This window comes from Pelecanus crispus, chromosome 7 (assembly GCF_030463565.1).
Source record: "Pelecanus crispus isolate bPelCri1 chromosome 7, bPelCri1.pri, whole genome shotgun sequence".
In the NCBI taxonomy this organism is placed as follows: domain Eukaryota; kingdom Metazoa; phylum Chordata; class Aves; order Pelecaniformes; family Pelecanidae; genus Pelecanus; species Pelecanus crispus.
The window spans coordinates 11,600,306-11,624,324 of NC_134649.1; the positions used below are offsets into that span (position 1 = coordinate 11,600,306).

At 41.4% G+C, this 24,019-nt stretch overlaps 2 protein-coding genes across 2 annotated transcripts; both read left to right on the plus strand.

The window, feature by feature from the left end:
- The first annotated feature begins 1,014 nt into the window (after window positions 1–1,014).
- On the plus strand, window positions 1,015–17,240 carry BTBD1 (BTB domain containing 1). The gene is made up of 8 exons (XM_075714140.1): window positions 1,015–1,403; window positions 7,902–8,058; window positions 8,618–8,723; window positions 10,390–10,587; window positions 10,852–11,044; window positions 11,601–11,688; window positions 15,862–16,008; window positions 16,933–17,240. Exons 1-8 carry the CDS (start codon window positions 1,015–1,017, stop codon window positions 17,089–17,091), a joined length of 1,437 nt encoding a protein of 478 aa, XP_075570255.1. The 3' UTR covers window positions 17,092–17,240.
- Window positions 17,241–18,423: 1,183 nt separating this feature from the next.
- Window positions 18,424–23,473, plus strand: C7H15orf40 (chromosome 7 C15orf40 homolog). The gene is made up of 5 exons (XM_075713517.1): window positions 18,424–18,495; window positions 18,683–18,787; window positions 18,862–18,988; window positions 20,522–20,649; window positions 22,672–23,473. Exons 1-5 carry the CDS (start codon window positions 18,424–18,426, stop codon window positions 22,762–22,764), a joined length of 525 nt encoding a protein of 174 aa, XP_075569632.1. The 3' UTR covers window positions 22,765–23,473.
- Window positions 23,474–24,019: the final 546 nt, after the last annotated feature.

The following is a 24,019-nucleotide window of genomic DNA, read 5'->3' on the forward strand; positions in this document are numbered from 1 at the left end:
AATGCAGAGTGGTGACATACTCTATTCCTCTTTTAGCCACACGCTTCCATAAACGCTGACAAGTCAGGAGCTATGATAAATAGCTTTCAGCTCCGTAATTTAAATTGTTGCTGTATTTACAGCAAAACTCCAGTAGATGGCAAAATGATCCACCTTATTTTTCAACTGCCAGCGTCTGGTTTGACAGGACTGTGAAAACGCAAACACACGTTTTTTTTCTTTCCCCTTTCTTTCCCAAAAGCCACCAAGACAGTACACTAAAAATGATCCCGTTTTGCTTGTCAGAATTTGCCAAATTAACTCATTACCCCACATTCCCTGGTCCGACGACGTTAAATTTGATGGCTGCTGATTTAGGCACAAAAACCGCACCGCCTCTTTGCTACACTGACTATTGCCAGTTTTGCTTTGTTTTTTTCTCCTCAGAAGTTTAAAACGTGAAACGTCGAGAGATTGTAAATGGATCTTTTAAGAATGGTAAGGTACACGTGCCCACAATCAAAAATGTTATTTCAGAAACAGTTAAAATAGGTGATCACTCCTTGTTTTGCCCGTTATCGTAAGGAATCAGGTATCACCAAAATGACTTGCATTTCCCGTGCCTACACAGAATAGCTGCAAGATTTATTCGTTCTCACACGTAAGGATACAAACGTCGGCGCCTGCCGCAGCGCTCTCTGCTTTGCTCGCCTGGTGTTCACCTGTCCGCGGCTCTGCAGGCGCAGCCGGCTGCTCAGGCGGGCACCGGACGCCCTTACAAAACTCGCAAGCGCCAGAGGCCCCAGGCGCGGCCTGCAGAGCCCGGCCGGGGCCCGGCCGCCGCGCTCCCTCTCAGCCGCCCCCGCCGCCGTTGGGGCCGGGCACGCGGGCAGCAACGGCTTCGCCCGCGAGCCTGCGCGAGGCAGAGGCGCATGCGCGGCGCGGGGGTGGCGAGCGGCTGACGTCGGGGCGCACGGCGGGGATTCGCGTGCCGCCGGCGGACGGAGCGGCGCGGCCCGGCCCCTCAGGGCGGCGATGGCGGCCGCCGGCGGCGGCTCGGGTCCGTCCGCGGAGACGCCCGCCGCCGCCACTGCCGCCGCCGCCGCCGAGGCCGGCGCGGTGCTGCAGCGGGAGCCGCTGTACAACTGGCAGGCCACCAAGGGCTCGCTGCGGGAGCGCTTCGCCTTCCTCTTCTCCAACGAGCTCCTGAGCGACGTGCACTTCGTGGTGGGCAAGGGCGGCCCCCGCGGCGGGGGCGGGGGGGCGCCCCCCGGGCCTGGCCAGCAGCGCATCCCCGCCCACCGCTTCGTCCTGGCGGCCGGCAGCGCCGTCTTCGACGCGATGTTTAACGGCGGCATGGCCACCACCTCGGCCGAGATCGAGCTGCCCGACGTGGAGCCCGCCGCCTTCCTGGCGCTCCTGAGGTCAGGCCCGGCGGGGCGGGGGCGGGCGGCCCCGGGCGCGGTGGGGGCTCCTGGGCCGGGGGCACGGCGGGGCGGGGCGGGGCGGGGCGGGGGGCGGGTCCCGTCTCTCCTCCCGCCGGCGTCGGCCGCCCGCCGGGCCGGGGGCCCCGCTCGGCCGCTGGTGTCATTTCCTCGCTCCGCGGCCCCTCCTGGCTCCTGGCCCCAGAGAGCCCGGCCTTTCCCCCGGGCCGCCGGGTGCGGGTCCGTGGAGGGAGATGCGGAGAAAACGCGTAACCACCTTGTGGGCTGGCACGCAAGGTCAAACCGCCCTGCGAACATGTTTTGGTTCCTTCTTGCTCTTTCCGCTGCATCCTTTCCGCAAGAGAACTGCCCTAATTTTAGGGCAGCTGACTGTCCATTCAGAAAAGCACTTTGATAGTGGCTGGTGTATGGTTTGGCTTTTTGAGTCCGTTCTTGTTGCGTTTATTTTTTTTAAAGGTGATGGGGATTAGTGGTTCTTCTGAGTGTTGCAGCTATCCATCCACCTTCTAATAATGGCTAAGAAGGGACAGAGGCTGTTGTGCCAAGCTTTTAATTTAATTTGATACTTACTTTGAGATTTTATTCATCTTGCTGTTCGCTTTTCTTTTTCAGCGGTGGTAATAAATTGTTGTATCTCTCGACCAGAGTAATACCCATTGTAATCACACTTATTTCAGACACTTTTGTGTGGAGAGTGAACATGCTGCGGAAGGCAGTAACTAACTGATTTTTACACACAAACCACCCAAGTGAGACCACGAGTGCAGTCATGGCAAAAAGTATGTAAAATGGGTTAGTGATTTCTAGTTTGGGCAGCATAGGATCTGCTACTTCTCATGCTCACAAAACTGATGAGTTTATCTACCATTTCTTTTTATTCCTTGTAGGGGTAAATAAAATTGATGGTGTTCATAGAAACAATTACTGATAGTTTCTTTGTGCATCAGGCTGTGGTGTGGTAATATGACTAAGCTGCTTAACCTTAAGGTTTTTCCTCAAACTCCTCTGCTAGGCAAAACCTCTGTAAAATATATGAAACAGGTTTCTGTAATGAGCATGTGGGAAACAAGTAATACTGTTGCATGAAAATAAATATGTAGTGTCTCAAAGTTTTCTGTAATGGGAAAAGCTCCAAAGTCTTAGCAACTTTCTCTTTGTTTTGAGGCCTAACATATGAGAACAGTGAGAAGAAGTCACCTTGTCTTTTTAGTAGTCATGGACACAGGAGTTGCAGCAACCAATTTGAAAAAAATGAACAAATGAACAAACAAACCAACCAACCACCATGCAGCATCAATGTCTCTCTATTGCTGTCAGGAAATGAGCTGTACTTTGTGGATTCTTAGCCAAGAGGGAGTGGCAAGGTGAAGAGTCTGTGTAGCAGAGTGGGAAGTGTTTTTCGAGCAAAATAGTTTCAAAGGTTAAAAGTAAATGAATGTGCACATCCATGTGTGTGTATGTATGTGGAAGAAACACTGGACAGTGAAAAGCGGATATAATGAGAGAAGTTTGTCTAGATAAAAATATAAATATGGAGACAGGAGAGTTCTAAGTAAGGGTAAGGATGGTATTTGAAAACTGTAGAAATGAACGAAGAGATGTTGTTAGAAGCAAACAAAAGCCATCTTGTGTTAGTAGAGCTGCTGGTACATAATGGCCAGGGGACTTAGGTAAGTAAACTGATTATACTTGTATCTTGTCTAAATATCACCAGACTAACATCTTGGGTTTGATGTCATCTTTGGTATGAAATACATGGCAGCTTTTTAGGACATTCTTCCGTGTTGTATATATATTTTGAGCTTATATTGGAATAAATACAACTTGCAACACCTCGTTAAAAATCGTATCTAAGGAGGACTTCTTTAATACAGAGCAGTACTAGACTTTTTCCATGCTCATATACACTGTTTCTAAAGTATACCAACTATACGACAACCTGGGGTTTTTCCTGGTGTTGGCCAGAAGAGGCAAGAATTATACCTTGTACTGTTGGCCTCTTTTATCTATCACTAGTAAATTGATCAGATAATGATGGTTGCCTTTTACAGGACCTTTCTTTAATCTTTACAAAGACAAGTTTGAGGTGTATTGGCTAGAAATTAAGTTGGGATCTTTGAATGCATATGGTAAATGAACATCAAGGTAAAGGAAACATTTAAGTGATGCCAAAACTTTTAGGGATAACTTAATAATTCCACAGCTAGTTTCCATTTTATTTACTCATGTGGTTTGTTAGGTTCTATCTGTAGTTGATGTGTTTCATAAAGATCTACTGACAAATGCTATTTGTAAATTAAAGCCAAAGGAAATAATTTTTTTTTATTATCTTAAAAAATTCATTCCATCTGTATCTGTCCAGTGAGACTGAGTGTCATTTCTCTGTCCTATGATGTAAACTTTCATCAGTGTTAGTGTTTTGTCACAAAATAGGTGGTAATTCAAGAATTATGTTTACAGGGAAGAAAAAAGTAGTATGCAATTGAACAATTTAAACATCTGATAGTCACCAAGTTAATGTGACATCTGTTTTTTGATTTTTCTTTTGGATATATTTGTACACAATTTAAAATGGGCTACAGTTGGTACCTTTTTCTGACAGGCACCTCTAAAATAATAAATTTGTAGAGTTAAAGTATTTAAAAATAATGAACTGAAACTTTAATTGATAGTACCACTGTAATTCCAGTAATACGTTTTAGGGTTTCTTTTTTTCCCCTAGACAAAATTGGGTAGTACTCCTTGTCTGTGGCCTAAAATCTTAACTGTAAAGGTGGGAAAAGGGGAGCCTTTTAAAATTGGCTGGGGAAGGGGAGAGAACTTTCTTAGAAAACAACTGGCTGAGCTCAAAGGCTTAGAAGTGACTGTGGTGTGTGTTTTGGCTTATCATCCAGTATTCCTCTTGCCTGAAGAGTTTTCAAACATGAGCCAGAGGATTTTTTTTTAAAAGCAGCTGGCTGCTTCAGTAGTTTGACAGATAACTCCTTAAAAGATGAAATAATATCAAAGTCACAAGTTTGAATCTGCTTTGCAATTAAACAACTTTTTTTTTTTTAATTTTTCTAACTGCACAAATTGAATAGCACGGATCAAGAAAATTACAGAGTTGTCTCAGTAGGGTTCTGCTTTAGGGTTTCATTTTGTTGTTCTTAATAAGATTTTTTTTTTTTTAAATTCACATTTTACAGTAATACATTACTTGTCCTTTGATCATAGTATAAAAGAAAGTGATGACATGGCACAAATTTAGCAGTCCATCTTCCAAAAGTCTTTGCAGAGGACTTTGGGAAGCAGTAAAAAGAGGGGTAATCATAACTAACTGGCAGAAGATTCCTGGTGAAAATATTTCAGCTGTTGGGAAGATGCTAAGACTAGGGGAGAAAGAAGTGCTAACCTGAGAGTAAAGAAAAGTGGCATAAAATGTACGAGAGGCTTATGTAAAGTGAATGATCGAGTAGTCACTTGGAAAAAGTGTTTGTTCTAGTCACTAAAAGTGTTCTTCCACTATGCACATACACACACACCCCGTCCTGGATGACAATAAAATCAGTCAATATCTAAAGACCAGGTTATTTCTGTAAGTCTCTGAAGGGGAGGAGAGGAAGGAAGAAGGCGAGGGGGAAGGATAAGTGATCTTGAGCCCCCTGAGTCTGGAGGAGGAACAGTGGTATAAACATAAGGTTCAGGCATGCCACAAATGGAAGAGTTAACACAGAGACAGAGCTCTTGGCACATGACCAGAGAGATTTTTAGAGAGAAGACACACCTAGAGTATATGAATGCATCATGATCATTCATCCGTAAGCTTAAGGGAAATAGATTTTACAGCATCATAGAACAATGTACTTTATTACCATTTTTCATAGTTTTTACAGCTACCTTTCAACTTTGTCGATTCACACTTTTTAGTGTTTGCAAAAGACTACCGTTTGGCTTTGCAAATCCCAGAGAAGTATTGGCATTGTCAAAAACTTGATATATAGACAAAAAAACTGACAATGTGACTTTCTTAGTGTATTTGGACACTTCTTGTCATGAGTTTTCTCAGTTTCAAAGTATGTAACTATATCGCATGTTCTGGGACTATGACTTGTTATGCTCTGTGGTGAATGATTTGTAGAAACAGATAACGAGGTCAACAGGGTGAGCTTGAGATGCTGTGCAAATTTTAGTTGTCAGAATTTTAATCATTTAAGTCCTGTTACTTTGTCATTGACACACTTTTAGTTGAGGAGTGTTCCTTTAACATATACCCAGCCATAGGGTAGGGGAGGGATTGGAGCATAGAGCTTCAAGTGTGTCCTTCATGGGCTCAAAAAGCATCCTGTAGCCCATAGATCTCACGTGAATGGAAAACCTGCTTGTATATGCAATGTTAACTGCATGTGAATTCCTGGTATTTGGTCATGTGATTGGTTTCTGATCATACGAGGAAAAAGCCTGCAAAATTCCTGGGAAAGCAAGGGTCAGAAAAGTGCAGTTTGGAACTGCACCCTGATTCTTAAGAAGGTGTAGTAGAAAGTGAACCACGAGCTGTATGAGCTCGTCTGGTGGGTCAGTTCAGTTGCTTCAGGTTGGACATACTTAAAGAATAAAATCAAAATCATGTTCCAAAAACAGTTTGGTGACTTTTTTTTTTTTTTTTTTTTTTGTTAGGATTAGCTAAAATATATAATATAGTTTGTGTGGTAATGCTGCTTTTTTTTTTACAGCCTGTTAATGTTCAACTCTTACATTGTTTGGACTCCAAGCTCCTCTAAAGTCATACAAGGAAGGTTAGGACATTTTGAAACAGACTTTTTAAAATCTAAACCCAAAATCTAAACCACTATTCTAGTTCTTTAATGAACTACTTGTCAATTTGGTATACAAAACTGTACCTATGAGGTGTTAGTTTCTTAAAAGTAAATTCGTCAGTGATTGTGACTGGCAAGTCAGCCCATCATTTTCATCAATGGATAATAGTTTATAGCTTTCATAAATCAGTTCTAAATGAACTGTATGAAACTTATGCTAACAAAAATGTTTGCATTTAATTAAACTCATTCGTCCTGACAACTGTTTGATGTAAATCCAGTTTAAAGAATTAATCTAGAGCATTACTCACATTTCCGAACTCATATGAAAGCTGGCCATTTGAATGGATTGGAGTATTGTAATGGTAAATATGTACCTATTGGTAAGTGACAGTAAATTTAATGTTGAAGGCCATATTTAGTTGTGTGTTAGCAATTACTGAGAATTAGAGTTTTCTTGAAATATAAGAAATATAAACAGTGAAGAACTTTAGCTGAAACTTTAATTCTAGGTTTCTATTACTTAGATCTCCCCATGTTGCAAACAAGTTTGAGTCCATCAGTTTCACAGGTTTCTGCTGTTAAATACAAACTAGTTATTGTTCCATTAAAAACCCTTCTAAACACACCCTCTGTCTCAGCTTGTTGCTTGCCATTCACTTGCAGGAGGTTCTGAACAAAAAATATCAAGAAATATAAAGGAAAGGCTTGGTCTTTGTTGTGGAGGTCTTCATTCCTGCATTTGCTAATGTGCCCTGGTTTATTATGTTTGATCACCTATGTGTTGGGGGAGGGGGGGGAAGTGAGGGCGTTTATTTGTATATCACAAATTTATTTTTGTAAATCACAGGCTATTCTTGATTATTATCTGAAAAGCTAATGAAATATTGCTAAGATTATTTTCAATGTCACCTGTAAGAAAAGTTATTTTTTTAAAAGTCATCTTTTTCCATACAGAAACTTAAAATAAATCTTATCTTGTCTGGTCTTGAATAACAACTGCTCAGGAAACAGGCTTTTTTTCCTGGTTTTGGTGGAAACTGCTATCTTTTAGTTCACAGCTTATGCTAAAATCTCAACCAATCATCTAGCCTCAAACAGTGGAGACAAGCCAGTGCTTTGCTATGGCAGGAATAGAAGAGTCAAGGTCACTTGCTGGAATATTACTCCCTTTCCTCTCCTTGGAACACTAAAGAGTGGTAACTTTGACATAGATGTTATCGCAGTGTAAGTCCTTGACACTATTCCCCTCATGGCAGGGAAGCTAGTGTGCACTGTTAGTAAATTAAGTTCAGTAATATAGCCATAGACGGTTATGTATTGATACTTAGAAATACAGCTCTTCCTAGTGAATCAAAAGAGCATGCATTCGTACGTTAAGTAATTCTGCAGCTCAGCTGTTGTTTACAGTTCGGTAGCTATGTATAACTAGTACAGCCAGATTGGTCTTAGGGAGTAATACATATTTAAAACAAATGTATGCCATTAGGTTAACGTAATAGTCTTTCTTCAACCCTTTCACTAGCTTACTAATTTGTAAAAATGCTACATGGTGAACTGTTGCATATTCACAGTGCAAATCTTTGACCTGTTTTCTAACTGCAAAGAGACTGTTACGTTGTGCTTGACTGCCCTCCTCAAGATATGTTCTTATGATCTATATTTGTGTATTGGTTTCTAGGTTTCTTTATTCAGATGAAGTTCAAATTGGTCCAGAAACAGTCATGACTACTTTATACACTGCTAAAAAGTATGCAGTCCCAGCTCTGGAAGCACACTGTGTGGATTTTCTAACAAAGCACCTCCGAGCAGATAATGCCTTTATGCTGCTTACTCAAGTAGGTGAATTTAAGCTTAGGTTTGATTTATTAAGAAAGTCAGTATTTGGAGGGAAATGACTAAATAATACTTAACAGGGGGTTTGCTATCACATAGTCTAATTTATGTATGAAAATGTCTTGTTAGCATTTTTACATACTCCAGCTTCTTATTAATGTAGAGGAAAGGCTGCTTTTTTTTTTTTCTTCTTTTTTTAATATGCAGTGGACTGGGACATTACAATAGAGCCAGTTTATTCTGCAGTGTATTTGCATGAGTCTCTTAATTGTTTTTTGTTAAGACTGTGCTTCAGTCCACCATGGTGGATTTGATGTGTACTTCTTTTTTTGTTATATTGCCAAAACTACAAACGTAAGCGTGAAGAAAAACTTGCATTTAGTGAATTCTCCTTAATTATGTACTCCTTTGAGAATTTAAGTGTTCTTTAAGGTATAAACACAGAGTACTTAGACAAATCAACCTATTTTAATTTAGATCTATACTAGAGTAAAAATACTTGCTTTTTAGTTTAGTGGTTTGTCAACTTTATGCTTAAGATGTATTTCTTTACCTTTTTAGGCTCGTTTGTTTGATGAACCTCAGCTTGCTAGTCTTTGTCTTGACACAATAGACAAAAGTACTATGGATGCAATAAGTGCAGAAGGCTTTACTGATATTGATATAGGTAAGTTACTTCGTGTGTCGTGAGCACTAAACTTCTGAAGGGAATAGTAGAGTGCAAGAAAACTTTGTTACGGTATCCCAGGACAGTTCGCCTCCCAGGACAGTTCGCCTCCCCCATCTGAGTATGTAGAGTCCCAAGCCTATCTTATCTCCTTGTCACGGTAACCTGGGGTATTTTGTTTCTTCCCTCATCTGCACCCATCTTTGCGTGAGCAGCAGTGCAACACCCAGCTGCAGATCTCGGAATTCGGACAGCAACACCTGCATTACATCAGCAAGTTTGCTAAAGAGCAAACCAGGACATTGCATATGTATGATATGTTAATCAGCACAAGCTTTATTATCCACCCCTGCAGTGCTTTCCTTTTGAGTTTGACTCCTGAGCTGGGTTCCACTGTGCTGGGTCCCCGTTTGATTAGTGTTGGTGTCCTGGGGTTCCCACCATGGTAACACTACAATTTCATTAAAGCTAAAGCTTTCACTTGCTGAGTATTGTGCCTTGTCCCCGAGGGATCCACACCTGCTTTTCACATGTAACAGGAATCATACTGTTTTGTTGCCACATGGTACTTCTCCAATCAGGGTTGCATAAATCAGGTACAATTTATGAAATCTGTTTTTAAAAAAAAAAAAAATCTAAACTGCTGGTTTCTATGTTTCATCTTTTTGAAAAGATATCAGTTGTAAATCTGCTTACTTATTTTCGTTGTTACTATATGTGTCTAAGATTTTACTCCAATTGAGCTAGACTGTGTGGAAAAACGAAGACTGGAGGAAGGTATTCCAGCTGCTTAAAGAAATTGTAAAGTCATTGTTAACTTGTGTTCAGTGGGATTTGTACCCAGGCTGTGAGTGTCTGTCTCTACTCGTGATAAGTCCCAGTCTGTTTTGACTTTCCAATATGATATTTTCTATGCCTGCAAACATGCCTTGCTTAAATTCAGGGCATATAAAAATTCTCAAAGACGACTGAAGATTCAGAATATGAAAACACATTTTTTTTCAGGCTTGTGTTTTGTGATAAACTGAGAATTTTTGCATACCTGTTATTCACAAAATGCCAGAATGAGTGAGAAATACAGGAAAACTTGCTTTTGTAAAACATGTGAGGGTCCCTTGCCTCACATTCTGTGTTCCGCCTTCAAGCTTTGTGGGTGGCAAATACACCAACGTTTAGATCACTTCAATGAATCTTTAAACTGGTTTTGTGTGCACCACTGCTGCTTGTGTCTATAGTTGAGCCAGATTGGCAGGTGGCTACTCAGATGAGAATATGACAATGTCATCATGAATAACTTGTTTTTTTAGTAGTATGCATTCACCGCTTGGTCACTTCCAGCTTTGATCTTGCCCTAGCCGTGGAAATTCTTTAGGTTATTGGTTGTCACTACCTAGATTATATATGGTCACATTCTTGGGAATCAAGAAGAAAGTTCATATGCTGTCTTCATAGCAGGAAAATGATTTTTTTTTTTTTTTTTTTAGTTTGGAGTCTATACACCACTGGGAGAGTTATTTATATATAAGATAAGTTGTCTTATCTCTGACGTCTTATTATGAATGTTCTTAATGTTTACTTGCTTAACATTTTAAGCTTACTTAATACGTAGCATTGTTACTGGTTTGCATGAAAACTGATGTAAATCCATTAACTACTCTTTCTTTAGACACATTATGTGCAGTTCTAGAAAGAGATACCCTTAGTATTCGAGAAAGTAGACTCTTTGGAGCTGTTGTTCGTTGGGCAGAAGCAGAATGTCAAAGACAACAACTGCCTGTGACATTTGGAAACAAACAGAAAGTCCTTGGAAGAGCTCTTTCCTTAATCCGTTTTCCATTAATGACTATTGAAGAGTTTGCAGCAGGTGAGTTTTGGGGTTCTTTGTCTTCCTGTCTTACCATATCTCTGCATTGTTCACCTGTGAGTGTGTAGATGCTTACACTCTGTTCTGTTATTGATACTGTCCTAATAAAAGTTGTGATGCACAAATGAAAGCAAAACATTCTGCAGAATATGCTCTGGTCATTGGAAAATATTATTATTGTCTTCAGTTCGCGAATATGTGTGGTTTAAATACAACAGTTGGAGTAATTCTTCAAATCATCTTAGAAGTCTTTTCTTTTCACAGGCCCTGCTCAGTCTGGAATTTTGTCAGATCGGGAAGTAGTAAATCTCTTTCTTCATTTTACTGTCAATCCTAAACCTAAAGTAGATTATATTGACCGACCAAGATGTTGCCTTAGAGGAAAAGAATGCAGCATTAACAGGTTCCAGCAAGTGGAGAGTCGCTGGGGCTACAGTGGAACAAGTGATCGGATTAGGTATGGCTTTTGAAGCTATTTGGAGGAGAGACAGAGAAGTGTGGGAAGAAAGGGAACATATTACTCAACTCGAACTTTTTGGCATAAGATATGGTAACAAACATGCTGGTTCTGTTTGGGCACGTCTGATCTTTTCCCTTTTGTTAAAATAACATAGGCTGTTGCACATATAAAATATAAAGTAGCAAAGAACAAAGTTCAGGGGGATTGGGTGCATTCTAGAGTGATTGGGTGTTGGCTGCGTATTCCTTTTTAAAATACCAACTCTTGATCTGCTTTTATTTTGGAGATATTCAAAAGGATCTGGTTATTTTTTTGTTTAGTGGCACTGAATATCTTGGGGGATTAGCAAAGCTTTAACCTGTAAAGCTGATACCTTACAAAGCATTTTTCTTACTATTGAAATCTAAATAGAAAGTGTTACTGAAAAAAAAAAAAGTCACTTTCAGTTTACTTCCCTGCTCTTCAGTAGGAATCTCTTTCCTGCTTGACTGGAAATAAGGTAACACACCCATCACAGTTGTTTAAATGCCTTTCTTGGATTGTGTCTTATTAGGTTCACAGTTAATAGAAGAATTTCCATAGTGGGATTTGGGTTATATGGATCTATTCATGGACCCACAGACTATCAAGTTAACATACAGGTACAGTATATTGTGTTACAATAGGCTTATGCAGAAACTACGCTTGTAGTACTTGCAGAAGGTTTGGTGTATATTTGAATTGAGTAGGAGCAATCTGATAGGCCAGGAATCTAACCTGTGTTTTGTCCCCAACAGTGGTCATAAGCAGGGAAAAGTGATAACAATATGGAACTCCTTTCTGCTGTATCCTCCTCTCCTTCAGTCATCCTTCAGTGTTTCCTGAGACTGATTTGTCTTCTCTGTTTAGTAGCTCCTGGTGAATCTTTCTGCAGGATACTTGTCCAGTCTAACCTTGAAATCCTGTAAGCTTTCTGCAGAGGAATTTCACAGCTCTGTAATCTGTTCAGTTGTGCACAAAGTCTGTCCTTTAATAAAGTTTCTAGTAATTCAGGAAAGATATCTTGGATTTGTCATCAACAGCTCTCTGAAATCAGTGACACAACATGTAGTTACTGCTAAAAAAGCCCACTGTGTCATCAGGGAGATACTGCAAATAAGATAAAAGGTGACATTGTGTTGCTGAATGAAAGCCAGGTATGCTGACATCTTGAGTAGTGTGTGCAGTTCCCAGTCTCACACAGTAGAATTAGAAGGTAGAGGAAAGGGTAATTAAAATGATTAAGGGGATAGAGCTGCTGCTTTTAGGAAGGGAGACCAAAAAGGCTAGGACTCCAGTTTGTAAGGGAGAGGGCTACGGGGAGGTATGAGCAATGCTTCTAAAATCATGAGGGCGATGGATGAGGTAAATGCAGAACTCTTTGTTATTCATCAAACCCCAGAATATTAGAACTAGGAGACTCTTACTGATACTAGCAGAACATCAAAATAGATAAGAGTATTTTTTTTCAATGCAGAGGATACTAAACATACTGCCACAAGAAACAGATACTGTGTTTTGAATCTGGTGGTATTTGAACATGCAAATAGCAAATCCGTTAGAAGATTCCAGAAGGAACAGAAGGGGGATGTGCACTGTAGCATCCCTGGTAGAACAGTTGTGGATGCTGGGGGAACAGACAGCAGAGCCCAGACTTGTGTGCTAACCCTCAGCAGCATCTTCTCTTGCCACCGTCGGAGCGTATTTGACCATTTGTCTGATCCCATTGGGTACTTATTGGGGCTTAGAGGCTTGTCCTTGCCTAGAGCTTTTTTGGAAAGATTGACATCTTATTTGCTACTGATTCAGTCTTAGGCAGAACATGGTATGTTACTGTTACCATAACTACTTCTGTAAGGTTAACTTCAATTTTAGGTTTGCTGAAAACATTGTCCCGGTGTGGAAATCTCCCTGGTTTCTTCTGTTGGGAAATGACTTACTTGTATTGCTGTTCTCCAGGCTCTTACATGAAGACCTTATCCTGCTGCTACTTGTTTTATATCTTCATGCTGCTTCGTCCACCAGAGTCTACAGGGCTGTGTTGAATGAATGACTTAACGCTGGGTTTGGTGCTTTCAGATAGCTGTTCCTAAACCTTCTTTTGGCCTGCTTAATTGTCTTTTTTACATCTGTCAGTTTGAACCTTTCTATTTTAATCTGGATACAACTTCTTATTTCTATAGGATGCCCTTTTCTGTTTGTTTATTCCAGTAGTAGCCTTTTGCTGATCAGCCATGCTATTTCCCCCCTTTTCTCAAGCCTTTCCAAACAGGTGAATATGTATCAATACTGTACTTGGGCATGTGATGTCCTCCAGTAGTGTGCATGCTTCTTACAAGGATTTGATTTTCTTAATTGCTCCTTTTAGCTTCTTTTGAACAAGCGTCCTCATCTTTCTCTTTTTGAAATTTAGCGCAGCTGTGGTGGACTCACTTTTGTTGTCCATGTGGGAGCATTGAATCTAAGTATATTATGGACACTGTTACATAGTGTTTCCATTATGAAATTTCAAATCTGATCCTGCTCATCATTCGGTACCAAATCAAGGGTTGCGTTTCTTCCTACTGAGCAATTGGTTAGCAAGCTCATGAAATGGTCAGTGATAGTATCTAAAAATGTCACCCCTACTTCATGTCCTGATATGACACTTGCCTGGTCTGAGCGGGTAATTGAAGACACCACTAAAATTGTATTTCCTGCTCTTGTAGCCTCTTTGATCTCTCTTAGCATGTTGTGGTCAGGATTGTCTTCTAGTAATATTGATCCAGTACTATAATTTTTCTTCTTTAAGTATAGAAATTGAGTCCATTTGAATTCTCTTTCTTACTGAGATTAGTTTTGATTTGATTCTGAGCTTTCTAACAAGGTATTAGCATTCTGTGACTGGCACAGTTTTAGTCTGTGCTGTGTATTTTGTAACCTGGTACTATTGCACCACACTGATATATTAGGTGTGTGGGCAATTTTGTGAAAGAAAGAATCTGTGACTTCATTTAGGGACAGAAATTCCATTGTCCGTGTCTTATTTCATAGACTTCTAGCATGTGCTGACACTGCTGGTTTGGTTCATTTCTGGGCATCCTATTTAAATGACAGTTTGTTTGTCTTCTGTTTCCTATTTGATGATTACTATTCTCTGACCACCCTGTACTTAAGGATAGGAATTTTGTGTCTGTCAAGAAAAAAATGATGTGTCTTTCCTTTTATGATGTTCCAAAGAGATTGTATCTGGAATGAGGTTTTGAAGCGATTTGTTGGCTTTTCCACATTCCTCAGTTTAAAAGCTCACTTAAAAAGTCCTTAATTTGAAGTGCCATCAGTTTGGTTTTCTCAACATATGTGTCTCATGTATCTATGTAAACGAGTAGCATAGTGTACTAGGCGAATCTTTGGAACAGAAGAGTTGGTACTGAGGACCTAGCAGCTATACTGTACATATTTGGGGATTTTTACTTTGCATTAACTCTTGTTTGATCCTCTCGCCTAAATTCCTGTTAGCAGATGAAAGCATTTGGTGTGCTCCCTCAGCATGTTTGCTGGATTTATTTCATCTGAAAAGAATTTAGTTCTTGCAAGGCAAACCAAAGCATATAAAGTAGGAATGATCAAGAGATTCACTTGAAAAACATGCTCCTGATCCAAACTGAACGGCTAATGTACCCTTATGGTTCAGATGAAGGCCATCTATCCTTATACAGGTTCTCTTTATTCTGGAAGTATCCCCAATTCCTGATGAACCGGAAACTTTCTAGGCACAGTCTTTTCAGACAGGTATTTAAGTCTTGTGTCTCTACCTTTCTTCTTGGACCTGCATCAGTACTAGCAGAGCTCCAGAGCACTAAACATTTAATAATTGTCTTAAAATAGTGATAATGTATATTGTAAATACATCTTTTATGTGAAAGGGGCTTAGGACTTCAGCATTATAATTGTTAATATTTCTATTGATTGTGGCTGGGAAAAAAAATTAGAGCACATTTTGCCTAGAATAGGACTTCATCTCATTTGTGCAATATTAAAAATTATATGGCAGTTTAATAAAAAAATACTAGAATTGATAGGATTCTTGTTAGTGCCATAATCACAAGAGGTGTTCATGTTACTGTAAAACTCTGATACCCAACTTCTGCAAGAGGTGTTCAGCAGCATGGATCAGGATTGCTATCCAAAATGAGAAGTCTGCTATTACTACATCTTAGCTAATGTTTCCTATTTGCCACTAAAATTGAAGGCAAAAGAAATAATGTGTACTCTGAGTGTAATTTTTATACTGAATCTAGAAAAGAAATAAATTGTATAAAACATAGCAGTGCAAGTTCCTGTTTTTCTTTTAAGAATGTATCATTGACTGCTTACATTATCTGTAAGAACTTGTTTTGTAAATTAGCCACAGCCAGCAAATGTGCTTCCCTCATGTGGGCTGTGTAGGTGTACAACGATCAGCAAATCTAAGTACGGGATTATATATAGCATATGAAGGTCAGAAGCTGAAGGTCTAAGAGCTCTTCTTCATCTCCCAAGCAAAGACCATAACCTGGTTGGAGCAGCGTTGAATCTAGCCCACAGATTGAATAGCCTGTGTAACAACTTGCAAGCCGTCATTCAGCATGCTGCTGGGTCAACCCTAATGGTATCGGGAAATTACACGTATTTTCCAGTTCTGAGATTGCACTATCCCTGCAATTAAACTGGGTGGAGTAGGCAAATATTTGCTTGTAATCTTCTAATATGCATTACAATAAGAATCTTTCTCAAGCTTGTAAACCTAAAAATACTATTTTCATGTTTTTGTACAGATAATTGATTATGAGAAGAATCAAACGCTAGGACAAAACGATACTGGATTTAGTTGTGATGGAACAGCCAGTACATTCAGAGTTATGTTCAAAGAACCTATAGAGATTTTGCCAACTGTTTGCTACACAGCTTGTGCAACGTTGAAAGTAAGAATGCCTAACAGTACAGAAGAAAATGTTATTTTGAAGCAACAGTTGTTCTTTTATCTGTCTTCTGATGGGGAAGTGTCTTCTAGGTCTTGTATTTATTTTAAGTTTAGTGCTAAAGAAGGCTATAGTTAAACTCCACAGTAGCTTTTAAGACTGCTACCTCTCTTCTGTGCCACGGGAGAGAATTCATAACTGGATCCTTTGTGCCTTCCCGCTTTCTGGCTTGATGTAAGAGTTAGAATGAGTCCTAATGGAAGTCATTGGTTCTGTGTGGGCAAAAGCACTATTTAGAATATTTAAGCTGGCAGCTCTCTATCAAAATTTCAGTTTGAACTTTGGTTTTGGGTTTTTTTTGTTTTTTTTTTTTTTTTTAAATCAAGCTTATTCTAGCCACTAGCTAGAGTCAAGAAAACAGAAAGCTTTCTTTTACCAGTTTTTATATACTAATGCTGAAGTACTGGGAAAATTATTTGTTCTAGGAAAAGTCTCCCTTTAATGTTATGGACAAATTTATTCAATGTTTTCTCAAAACTCTTTTAATATTCTTTTAAATATATTTCCCTATACAGAAATCAAAGTTGAGTGGGTTGGAAAAAAAGGTTGCACGTTAAAAGAAGCCGAGGCAGGGAAATAAGTGAGAATATATACAACCTGTTTGACAAGGAGAAATACTAGAAAATATTTATTCATTACTAGTTGGATAAAATCAAGTGGTTTAGGTCTGCTGTCAGAGAAACTTTTTTATTATTTAGACATAGGGCACTTGCTTCTGTCTGTGATTTTCTATATAACTTACATGATGTGGGTACAGAAATTTTGTGCTATTAAAATAAGCTAAGTCAGCAGTGTTTGAACCTCAATACTTTATGGGTCTTGTTGCTCATTTCCATTCAGTTGCTAATCTCTTCTGATGTTTTTCAGGGTCCTGATTCCCACTATGGAACAAAAGGTTTGAAGAAAGTGATCCATGAATCTCCTACGGCTAGCAAAACATGCTTTGTCTTTTATAGTTCACCAGGTAACAACAATGGTACATCCATAGAAGATGGACAGATACCAGAAATAATATTTTATACATAATTTCATGTGATCATCTCAAATGTGTCAGCATATCAGTGGACTTCAGCTCACTATTGGCAGCAGTTAAAAAATTCTGTGAAATTACGTGAATGTGTAAAAACAAAACTAACTTGTTTGAGAGGTACCAGAAAAGCTATTTTCTCTGCATTGTTATTGGCAGAATGTAATTTAGCTTTTCCTCTTAACAAAATGTCAAGTGGAATAAGTACTCTGTATATTGAAAAGATTGTTTTAAATAGCATCTTGTGATTAATTGCTTTGTCTTTTCACCCCTTCATTTCTCATGTAGTAAAATTCTTTTTTTTGAACTGGAAAATCCTTACTCATTATGAACTTCTTGTGTATGTTTTCCCCAACCTGTCGTAAAAAGACAGTAAAGCTGCTGCTGTAGTCCTAGCTTACACTTATTTCCAAAATGACCTTGGAATGTCCCTGTGGACATTAATTGCTACTATATTTTTTTTGAAGTACGTCAGCAAAGCTAGATTCATATTGCTATCATCTTGACTTTTTGGATGAGCCATGGAGAATTAATGGACTTAGCTGCACTGAAGAAATACTAAGTTAAATTCAGCAATAAACATATCTTTCCAGAATCTCTCTTAATTCCAAAGGGCTGTTTTGGAACATATAGAGCTGGTTATGGAAATAGCCACTGTGTATACATATGTGCCTATAAGAAAATGTATTATGTGAAAATGAGAATATAAGACTTGTAATGATGTTATTTTATCACTGGATATTTGTTGTGGTTTAACCCAGCAAGCAGTTAAACACAGCACAGCTGTTTGCTCACTCCACCCCTCCCCAGGGGGAGGGGGGAGAGAATTGGGGGGGGGGGGGGGGAAGTAAAATTCATAGGTTGAGATAAAGACAATTTAATAGGACAGAAAGGAAGGGAAAATAATACGCGAAAGAAGCGATGCCCCATGCAATTGCTTACTGCCTGATGCCCAGCCACTCCCCAGGCAGCGATTGCTGCCCCCCGGCCAACTCCCCCCAGTTTCTATACTGAGCATGATGCCATATGGTATGGAACAGCCCTTTGGGCAGCGTGGGTCAGCTGGCCTGGCTGTGCCCCCTCCCAGCTTCTTGTGCCCCTGGCAGAGCACGGGAAGCTGAAAAGTCCTTGACTGGTATAAACACTACTTAGCAACAACTCAAACATCAGCGTGTTATCAGGATTCTTCTCATCCTAAATCCAAAACAGAGCACTGTGCCAGCTACTAGGAAGAAAATTCACTCTATCCCAGCCAAAACCAGGACAGATAAGGTCTCAAAACAGAGTCTTTAAAACAAGCTCTGTTACTTTAAACCACCTGCTCTGTGCGAATGCAGATCAGCGCTCTCCCCTTGCCCCCGAGCACAGGTTTCCCGCTCAGCCCGGACCCGGCAGCCGTCCCTGTAGGGCGGCCGGGCAGGAGGGGGCCGGCGGCTGCTGCTGCGGTCCCGCCAGGGCAGCCCGGGGGTGCCGGGGCGGGGGCAGCTCGGACCCGCCTTTCCCGGCGGGCCCATCCCGGAACCCCGGGCGGCGGGGGTGCAGCGCGCAGGCGCGGCCGGGGCGGAGCCTGGCGCCTGGGGGCGGGGCTAGCGGGTGTTGCCGGAAGGGCCGCACCGCGCCAAGCTGGCCCTCGCCGGCTGCCGTCGGCTGCTGGCGGCGCCGCTGCGGAGCGGCGGCGGGGCCATGCCCCGAAAGGTGCGGGCGGGCGGGCAGGCCCGGGGGGCGGGCGGGGGGCGCCCGCGGTGACCGCGCCTGTTCCTCTGTTTCAGGGAAAAGGAGCCGGGAAGGAGCCCACGGAACCGGGCGCTGCCGCGGGACCGGTGGTGGCGGCGGGCGACGGCTGCGTGAGGGTGGCGGTTCGCGCCAAGCCCGGCTCCCGGTGCAGCGCCGTCACAGGTGGGGCCGCCGGCGCGGTGGGTGTGCCTTCCTGCCTGCCTGCCTGCCTTCCTTCCTGCCTTCCCTCCCTTTCTTCCTTCCTCCCCGCCTGCCTTCCTTCCTGCCTGCCTTCCTGCCGTCCTTCCCCCGCCTTCCTTCCCCTGCCTTCCTTCCTTCCTTCCCGCCTTCCTTCCTTCCCCCACCTTCCCGCCTGCCTGCCTTCCTTCCTTCCCCCGCGTTCCTGCCTGCCTCCCTGCCTTCCTTCCTCCGCCTGCCTTCCTTCCTTCCTTCCCCCACGTTCCTGCCTGCCTTTCTTCCTTTCCCTGCCTTCCCGCCTTCCCGCCTGCCTTCCTTCCCCCGCCTTCCCGCCTGCCTTCCCCCGCCTTCCCGCCTGCCTTCCCCCGCCTTCCCGCCTGCCTTCCCCCGCCTTCCCGCCTGCCTGCCTTCCTTCCTGCCGTCCTTCCTTCCTTCCCCCGCCTTCCTGCCTGCCGTCCTTCCCCCCTTCCCCCGCCTTCCTGCCGTCCGTCCGTCCTGCCTGCCTTCCCCCCCCCCGCCTGGGACGCGGTGCTGCCGGCCGGGAGGGGCGGTCTCGGGAGGGTTTCCCGCCGCTGCGCCGGGCTGAGGCGGGAGGGCGCTGCCCTGGATCAACGGCAGCGCTCGCGCCCGCCGGGGCTTGAGGCGCTGCGGGCGCTTCGTGCGAGGAGCGGCGCGCGTGGCCGGGAGCAGCCCTCAGCAGCTGGGGGCGGGGCGGGAAGGCTGGTGTTTCGAACTGGTCTTTCTAACGAGTTCTACAGCCTGTGTCTGTGCCCCAGGCTGGGGAAAAAAAAACAAAACAAAAGAAAAAAACCCACAAAACTATCAGAAACCTAAAGAAAATATTAATTTCACGCTTTTCTTAAAAGAAGCCAGGAGCAGCTCTTCCCCGTTCCCCCGCAGGCAACGCTAGGTGGTGCAGCGAGCACGATGTAAATTCTTGTGAACAAAATCCTTGGAAAGGAGTAGCAGCAAAGGCGCTCGCTCAGCGCGTCAGGATGGCGGGCGATGCTGGGAGCCCGGCCTGGTGGGCGGCCGTGGGGTGCCCAGGGGTGCCCAGGCTCAACTGGGCTGGCAGCACGGGGAGGTGGTTGGTGATAGCGTAGCTCTCCGGGCAGACTTATTTATCATGGGTTTGGGTTTTTTTTTAATGGAGTAACCTGATTTGTGTTGTGCTATGTGATGCCAAGCTGGACTACGCCTGCAGCAGAATGGGCAACGTAGAGAGGGGCTTAGAACAGCGCCCTGGCTGTGTGAAAACTGGTCATTCATGGCTGTGCTCTGATACGGGCCTGAGGGCTTCGCTGTTCTTTGTATCAGAAGATTTATCTTTCTTTGTACTGGCTAACAGTTTTGACTTAAGGGAGTTTGTGAAGTGTAAAAATGTTACCGGCTGATCTACAAGTTTATTTGGTTTTTAAATTAAAATGCTTTTGAAAGCATAAACGTTCATTTTTAAGAGAGAATAACTAGATGTTTTGAATATTTTGGGCATAAAATCCTTTAAAATATTTGTTATAGATGTGACAGCTGAGGCAGTAGGTGTAGCTATTGCTGCACCCCCATCAGAAGGGGAGGCAAATGCAGAGCTGTGTCGCTACCTCTCTAAGGTGCTAGAAGTGAAGAAGAGTGAAGTTATTTTAGAGAAGGTACTTTTTTTTTTTATTTTTCCCCCCTCTTTCAGTTTTGCCCTACTGCAATTTAAATTCAAGATTTTGAAACTTACTCATTGAGTACAGGGAGCTGCTCTCCAAATTCAGTGTTTAGTTGAGTTAATGGAATGATTCATTGAGAACAAACCTAGTGTAGCAAGAACCACAGCTGATCTTGAGATCTTTAATTGGAATAATTCCCATCATGATATATTTTCCCAAATTTGTGTGGTTCGTGTTTGCCGTGTTCTTCAAAGATTCTCTTGTTTTCATGTCACATGCAGTTCACAAAATTTGTGCTTTGCAGAGAATGTGCATTTTATTAACAACTCTGGTTTTTTGAAATAGCTTCTGTATTGAGTGAAAGTTTTCTGACAATTAACTGTCACACATAAGCAAGAGCATATACAAACACTTGGATTATAGCTGGGCCTCAAGATTTTCTGTGTATTAGAATTTACATGTCTTGACTTTGGCGAGCAAAAACTCGTTGTTTTATTCATTGCACTGAATAAATAATTTGTTTTATTAATTCATTGTCCTTCGTCAGACTTTCCAGCCATGTTCATTTATAGTTTATGAACATAAGAACACAATGAAAAATTGAGCTTTTTATTTTTGTCTGTTGGTTTAACATAGTAGTTGTAAAAGTCTGAAGGATAGTGGTAAATGGCAATGTGATTAATGAATTGAGCACTGTGTTGCTGAAAGGTAGAGATGCAGAGATTTGAGTCTTGTTTTTCCTGAGTCATGGGCAAACTGCTTAATCTGTTTGTCAGCATTTTATAGATAACACTGCTTTCCTGCCTTAAAGGGATGATCATGTTTAACTAGATTATTCTCATTAGTGCTAAGCAGAGTTGAACATAAAACTCTGGCCAGTGTTGTCTGACCTTCTTGACTCAGTGTTCTGACCTACAGTGTCCAAATAATTACATGCTAGTGTTTGTTTTTCACAAGCCGCTGTTTGTTCTCAGTGAAGCATTGTCATGAAGTCTGTATTTTACCTGTGGCTTAGATTTTTCCATCCTGATCTGCTAGGTGTAAACAGCAAGTGATTTTTTTTTTTGTACTGGTTGCTCTCTTACATGCTATTTGCTTTATGATAAGTGATAACATTAACAAAACCAGTCCAAATCAGGAAATCGGTGGGAAATGATCCCGTATAAAACTGGGGTTACCAGATTTCTGTGCAAGGGCCTTGATTTTCATCATCAGCTGTCTAGACTGCTTCAAAAATCTATTTTTAATTTTAAATTTCATGCTGTATTTCTGTATAGTAGTGTTAAGGACTTTTTCCTCTTTCAGGATGTCCCTTGTGAGCTTTTCAAACTTTTTGCCAGGCTGCAGATTAACATGCAACTTGTTTCTCATGGTTTGCTGAGTACTAGCAAAGTTGTGTCTTCAGGCAATATGAAATGAGGTGGCAAGTTTGCCAGTTCCTGTGTATTTTGTCAGTACTACAAAAACAGGTCAATAATATTTCAAATAACTTCTGTATGACTTTGAATGTCTTATAGGTTATATGCAATGTGATTTCTTTTCATTTAGTTGATATTATCAACCAGAGAACTCGGCTTAAGAGTAACTAATACTCTGGGAGACAACTCCGAAGAAAGATCTGAAAGTACACAGTTATCAAATATATACACACACTCTCTCTCTCTTTAAAAACAGAAATTAGTTGGAGTCTTGCTTCTAGATGATACAAGTGAATTACGGAAATTTATTACTCCTTGCTCTTCATTCTAGCTACAAAAAGAGCGTCAATTCAGGGCATGCTCTAGGAGCTGTGTCTAGTTTTAAAAGCATAGTAACTAAGACATTGTTTTCCACCTTTCAAATAACTAGACAGGACATTGATGAACTATTTCTTACTGCTGTTAATTCTGCATACCCACACTGTAAGAATTATTTTTAAAGTACCCAATATGTTGGCATTACAGTGAGATTTTTTTTTTTAATGCATATTTGGTGGTGATTCTCTGAATGATACTTTTTTGTGTGTGTCTAAACCAGGGTGGTAAATCACGTGAAAAAGTGGTGAAGATTCTGGTATCGATGACACCAGATGAGATTTTAGAAAAACTGAAAAAAGAAGCTTCCAGTTGACCTAAGACAAGAGCGGGAAATGGGACAATGCATCTTGGTAAATGGACTGATACTCTTTCTTATGTAAATCTAGTCCTGTTGAGAATGTGGGTAATGACTAGGGAAAGATACTCCACCCTCCCATTAATATAGCTACTGTATAGTTGAACTTTTTGTGTAGGTTTGGTTAGAAAAAACTTGTCTTCACTGAGGCTCTGTATCTGCTTCTGTCACTACAGACTGTTTTCCCCTCTGGAGAGTTCCCTGTTGGTAAGATTTGTCCTCTTTCCTGGTCCCTAAACAAATGGTTTAGAAAACCTGTTTTAGTGAAACAAACTTTGGTTAACAAAGTGAAAGGCATGGAGTGACAGGCTTCAATGTGAAAAGTGGTACAAAACGATGAGTCTGGGTGGTAAAGGCCCTAGAAGAATATTCTCTTCAATATCTAGCAGCAAGTACTGGGTGCAGTTTTGCATGATGTGCACATATGTGCATCTAAAATAAATGTATTTGAAGCCAATATACTGTTGATCACACAGGCAAGCTAAAAGCAGAATCTCCTGAATAACTGAAACAAACCCAGAAGTTTCCAGTATGAAAAACTGACCCAGAACCTAGTAATTGCATACACAGTGTCACTTTGTAATAGTTTGTAATTAGTTTCCTGAAACGTAGAGATGCAATCATGTATCTTTGCCAAATGTATGTCAAGTGTAATGACTGTTTTTAATAAAAGGGGAAAAAAGTATTATCAAGCTTTGCTTTGTGTTTATATTTTTAACAACAAAAAAAATTGTTTCCTAGAAGTCACTTATTAGAATGTTATTTTTAAACAGGGCTTTTTTGCAATCTCCTTGGTTTAAAAATGGTACTCCAACCCATAGAGAACCGAGCAGAGTCATTGGTAGAACAGAACAAGAAGTCTGAAACAAAATGGGCAACTATACTCCAGTTTCAGGGCTAATGAGAAGAAGGGTTAACTTCTCTCTTTATCATGCTTCAGAGGTCAGAGTAAGATTTTGGTTTAGTGGTGGACTTGGTAATGTTAGGTTAATGGTTGGACTGGATGATCTTAAAGGTCTTTTCCAACCTAAACAATTCTATGATTTAACTAGTATTTCCCAAAAATGTATGTGATATTGCACATGTCTCTGGTAGGAGTTTGCTTTTTCATCTGCATTGCTGCTGATGTCTGAAATTGTCCTATCATTACTATGGTTGTCATATTTAAATATATATATATAATTAAAAAAAAAAAGTAAGGCCTAAAGTAAAA